Here is a 4,782-nt window from a genome sequence, read left to right as displayed (position 1 = left end):
AGTTGAGCGGGCTGAGGCATGGGGCTGGGGATGGGTTACCACGCCTATGGCTGGGCCTCTATAAGGCCACAAATCTGATAAAAATGCTATTAGATGTATAGCACTACTTGGGCCACGCCTGGGGCTATAACCCCAGCTGCCCCAGGCCCAATTCCATCCATGATTCCAAGTAAATTGAATATAGTTGCAGGGCACGTAATTCTAACACACTACTGAACGCATGCATAGATCGTTGAGGTCTTGTAGCTTCCTTCTCAAGAGCACTGATAAAATCATTAAAATCACCAGCCATAAGCCAAGGCAGGCATATCATCGCGTGTAGTTGCCTAACATAGTCCCATGCAAGGTGTTTCTTGTCGCCACTTGGTTCACCATAATCTCCAGTAAAGCGCCATCCCACTTCACTGGTTTCTTTTATACGGATGTCAATGAAGTTCATGTGCACCTCTATTTGAGTTCTCCTTCCTGCACTTTTTTTGAACTAATATTAGTTCAAGTGCAATCTATATCTATTTAAAAAAATGAATTCAAAATTTAATTATAAATTTCATTCGAAATTTTCTCAAAATTTCTTGGTAACCATGATAACCACGTTTACCAATTTCCCTCGATAAAAATGCCCCATTCGGTAACCAAAACAGTGCTGCAACCAAAACTTGGGATGGTCAGGCACTTGACAGTTGACACCCATCTACTGCCCGATGGACAGCAAGGTCATTCGTCAAATCCCCATTAGTCATGTGCTGATGTGCACCAGCAAGAGTTTTGGACGTTACAACCAGTGCTATCTGAAGTTGAAATATCCCTGGTAGTTTACATATATAGGTAACGAACTTCCAATGGCACCATGAATTACACCAGTAAATTATGTTCAGATGGCACGCACACGTAGACTCAGCGACCATCATAAACCTCCAAATTATGCTTGCTCAAAAACGCACACAAGCATTTGTACATATCAAAGGAAAAAAACGCAAACACGTGCATGAAACCACAAGGTACACGAAAACTTCTGCTCTACCGGTTTCTGTCATGATCATGTATTCTCTCATGCATGAACAACTAGCTCTATACCTCCCTTAACTATATTTTGGGCCATCGTTAAGCGAACCTGATCGCTAGACATACAAGAAAACTAAGAAAAAGAAGCAATAAAGACTCGCATGTAACAAAATACTCCCTCCATTCTTAAATATAAGTCTTTTTAGAGATTTTACCATGGACTACATACAGAGCAAAATGAGTGAACCTACACTCTTAAGTATGTCTATATACATCCGTATGTAGTCTGTAATGGAATCTCTAAAAAGACATATATTTAAAAACGGAGGGAGTATATAAAAAATACAAGGAGTTAAAAGAACCCGTCTAGTAAACATAACTACCTCACCATTGGCCTTCCTTAAAAACCATTGCTTCTTTTTCTCTCAATTAAAAAAGCAACAAAGGTACATGCACGGGCTTCACGACGAGATTATTTAACAAGGCCAAGCAAGCAAGCTAGGCATGGACACGTGCATAAGAGTAGCTCAAGGCAACCAAACATGCATGCTCAAGAATATCATCCAGTCTCGATAATACATCGCAGGATGCCCATTAATTAGGACATCATAACACACAGCAGGAAGCATATATTATAGCACTATGGTCCAACTTCACAGCTGATAGCATCACACACAAGCTCGCCCGCCGTGACTCACTCTTCAGTGCGCATCTTCTTGAGTTTCTCCACAAGCTTCATGTCCATCTCCGAACTGAGGACGACGTCCATCTCTAGCATGTCATCCACGTGGCAGGTTCCGTCATGGGTGATATCGTGCGGGATGTATTTGGCGTCATCTGGATACACAATTTTCCTTGCGGTAAGCACGCCAGAGTAGCAACGACCTATCAACAAAATAAAACCCGATCATACATGGTTCAGTGAGACTACTACAACACACGATAATAAAAAGCCAATCAGCCGTGCCACAGAGAAACTAGAGGGGGCTTACCTGCATACTCATAGGGTAGAGGGCAGCAGGTCTCTGGCCTTGGCCCACCTGAGAACAAAAACTCGGCGAAGAATAGCATCCTCTCAAGCTGCAATTCAGAAGTAGCAGTGAAGTTCACGCGGTAGCACATCTTACCCGAGGGGGGGCAGCTTTGGTTGATTTCCTCCACGCCACAGATAATATCAAGTTTATACTGTGGTTCCTACAACAAGCAAGCAAGTCAAGTAAGAGAGTAGGCCAAATGAAGGCAATTAAAGCAAATCTACATAGCTGCCAAGGATACCTACCCAAAAATGCTGGGTCGTGTAATCCTTCAGCACCTGTTCAATCTTTGGACGGAACCAGCTCCTCCCCTCCTCATACTGTGATCTCATGCTAGACACCAACCTCCGATACTCTGGAAAAAGTTCAGGATCTTGCACAATGCGGCCAGTTTTAGCAGCCGTGTTTCTGTGCCACACACGCCTAAGAAGAACTGTCATGTCATCAAGGCGCAACACAGTACGGCCAGTTCGAGCCTCGGTCATAAAGGAGAGCAGCGCGCTTCGCTCATCGGGCATACGCAGCAGCAGCATGTGCAGTTCACCCAGCTGAAGCGGTAGAGGGTGTCCAGCGGCCTTGGCAGCTTCATGGAAGGGGTTCTTCTTTTCAAGCATCTCTGGCGATAATGGCAACATGTCAACGATGTCACATCTTGCACCGCAGAGCAACTCCAGAGCACAAGCCTCTGTTGAGAACTGGGGGCCGGCTAATGCGGCGAGCTCCATAAGGCCCTTGAGGGAGTGGACCTGTGTGCGGAGAAGAGATAGGGGGTCCAGTATGTCATTGTATTGCTCAATCTTGCTGCGATCAGACTCTGAGAGAGGGCAGCCTTGGCTGTTGTACCAGATGGAGTTGACGATAATGTTGGAGACAGGGTCCATGGAGCCGTAGCAGTGGCCCGCCATGAGGAAGCCGCGCATGAGCGAGCCGGATGGCGTGGGCAGCATCTTGAGCGCCTTGATGCAGAAGTTGTGAATCATACTGTGGAGGCGCATCTTTAGAGTTTGCAGGTAATCGCAGGCATCACTGCTGCACGGGGTCGTCTTCAAATATTGTTCCAGACCATCTGCTCTTCCCAGGCAACGTTGCAGCTTGTTAGGCAGTCCGCACTGCAGCGACGAGATGGGTTTTCCGTCCCAGCAGAGGGCTGTGGAGGTGATCCTGGTGTCCTCTGTAGTGGCGGGGGCGGTCGAGCACACGGCGTCGAGGTTCTTACGGACATGGAGAATCGGCCCTTTTCTGGTATTGATTATGGTGGCAACACAGGGCGGGCTCATAATCATGCGCAATATGGGGTCGATTGCTCCGACATCATCAACCTTGAGAGGGGTATCTGCTGCTGAAAAGAGTAGCTTCTCCAGAAGGTGAAAGTCGTCCTCTTTGAGCCGGGATGACATGAGCTTAGTCAAAACGCCAGGGGAAGGGTGACCGGCCATGGTGGCCGCCCACTGCAGGGCGGCCTGCGTCCTATCGGGTTCAGGGTCCAGCAGCGCTTCTTCACCCTCCACATACAGATCGTGTTGGACGAGCATGACGGCGAGGCTGAGATTGGCGTCAGCCCAATAGAGGTAGCGGGCGGCCTGTTCCTTTTCGAGGCATCCAAAGTATACCATGAGGAAGGCCAGGAGACTTTGGCAGGACCTGTTTGCAATTTCGTGCCACTGCCAGGCGTTGCGCACTTGTCTTTTGGACCTCTTTGAGGCGGGTGGAGAGGTGGAGGCGGCTGCGGCGGCGCCTTCGGGAAGGAGGGCGAGGGTGTTGAGGATGATGTTAGAGACAAGGTCGAGGAGACCGAGGCAGGAGCCGGCGGTGGCGAGGAGGTCGTGGAGGCCCGGAACTCTCCCGCAGGGCAGCCGGTCGAACGCCTGGTCGTAGAAGCCGACGATGAGCTCGTAGACGGCGTTTTCCAGGTCGAGGGGGAGATGAGGCGCGTCCTCAGCGCGGCAGTTGAGGTTGTGCACGCAAGACACCATCCCCCTCCTAGTCCTCGCAAGGGGAACAGAGCCAGACGCCATATTATCAGCGGCAGCGATCTGCGAGCAGAGACGGCGGGCGGGTCGGGCGCTGCTGAAATTGCTTCTGGAGAGAGACGTACGCGCCGGTCCAGCTCCGGGGGTTTATATGGGCTCGATCCATCGATCGTCTTACCGATCCGTGCCATATTCGATTCGGTTACCAAACCGACCCGGTCCTAGGCTAGCTGGTTGATTCCTTCCGCGCGTCGAGCCAGCAAGGAAGGGAAGGATCGTCAGTTCCTTTCCTTCCCCGGGAATCATCTTTTTTTTTCTTTTTTCCTTTTTCTCAGCGACGACTCGCGGCAAAACTTTTATCTTTTTTCCATCTCCACGATCGAATCGAATCGATCGCCTTCACTTACCTTACCATGCCGGCGAGACGAGCCCTCTCGTCGCGCCGTACGTTCCCAGGCCGCCAACTCGCCGTCCGTCCGTGAGGACCTCGCCTCCTTCATCTCCGGTCGGTAATTGCACCCGCCGTCACCGTTGTTGACTCCCCGCCCAATTCCTCCTCTCCCGCTCCACCTCACTAATCAATCGCTTCTCGTCGCCGCCGACAACCACAAACAACACGCCGCCGCCTCAATCAATCGAGCTCACAAACTAGTAAGTATTCACTCCAAGCACAAAGGTCCTCTTTTTTTCCAACGCCGGCAACAAATCAAGTCGCAAGGCCATACCCCATACATTTAAAAAAGGAGGATATCCCCTGGCCTCTGCATCGGAAAGAT

The 4,782-nt window shown here is 49.9% G+C and overlaps 1 protein-coding gene across 1 annotated transcript; it reads right to left on the bottom strand.

Moving 5' to 3' along the window:
• Positions 1-1,536: 1,536 nt before the first annotated feature.
• Positions 1,537-4,107, bottom strand: LOC123151950 (uncharacterized). The gene is made up of 3 exons (XM_044571578.1): positions 2,282-4,107; positions 1,995-2,196; positions 1,537-1,887 (listed from the first exon to the last, which is right to left on the bottom strand). The coding sequence occupies exons 1-3, from the start codon at positions 4,049-4,051 to the stop codon at positions 1,697-1,699; spliced, it is 2,163 nt and encodes a 720-aa protein (XP_044427513.1). The 5' UTR covers positions 4,052-4,107; the 3' UTR covers positions 1,537-1,696.
• Between the last annotated feature and the right edge of the window lie 675 nt (positions 4,108-4,782).

The sequence above is a fragment of the Triticum aestivum genome, chromosome 7A (assembly GCF_018294505.1).
Source record: "Triticum aestivum cultivar Chinese Spring chromosome 7A, IWGSC CS RefSeq v2.1, whole genome shotgun sequence".
Lineage (NCBI taxonomy): Eukaryota > Viridiplantae > Streptophyta > Magnoliopsida > Poales > Poaceae > Triticum > Triticum aestivum.
The sequence above is the reverse complement of the archived record's forward strand: the minus strand, read 5'-3'. Positions and strand labels throughout refer to the sequence as shown.

Excerpts from the sequence above, each read along its gene's own strand:
- LOC123151950 (XM_044571578.1), bottom strand. The coding sequence starts at position 4,051 with ATGGCGTCTGGCTCTGTTCCCCTTGCGAGGACTAGGAGGGGGATGGTG. Across the intron at positions 2,197-2,281 it reads ACACGACCCAGCATTTTTGG|GAACCACAGTATAAACTTGA; the intron begins GTAGGTATCCTT and ends TGCTTGTTGTAG. Across the intron at positions 1,888-1,994 it reads TCTACCCTATGAGTATGCAG|GTCGTTGCTACTCTGGCGTG; the intron begins GTAAGCCCCCTC and ends TTTTGTTGATAG.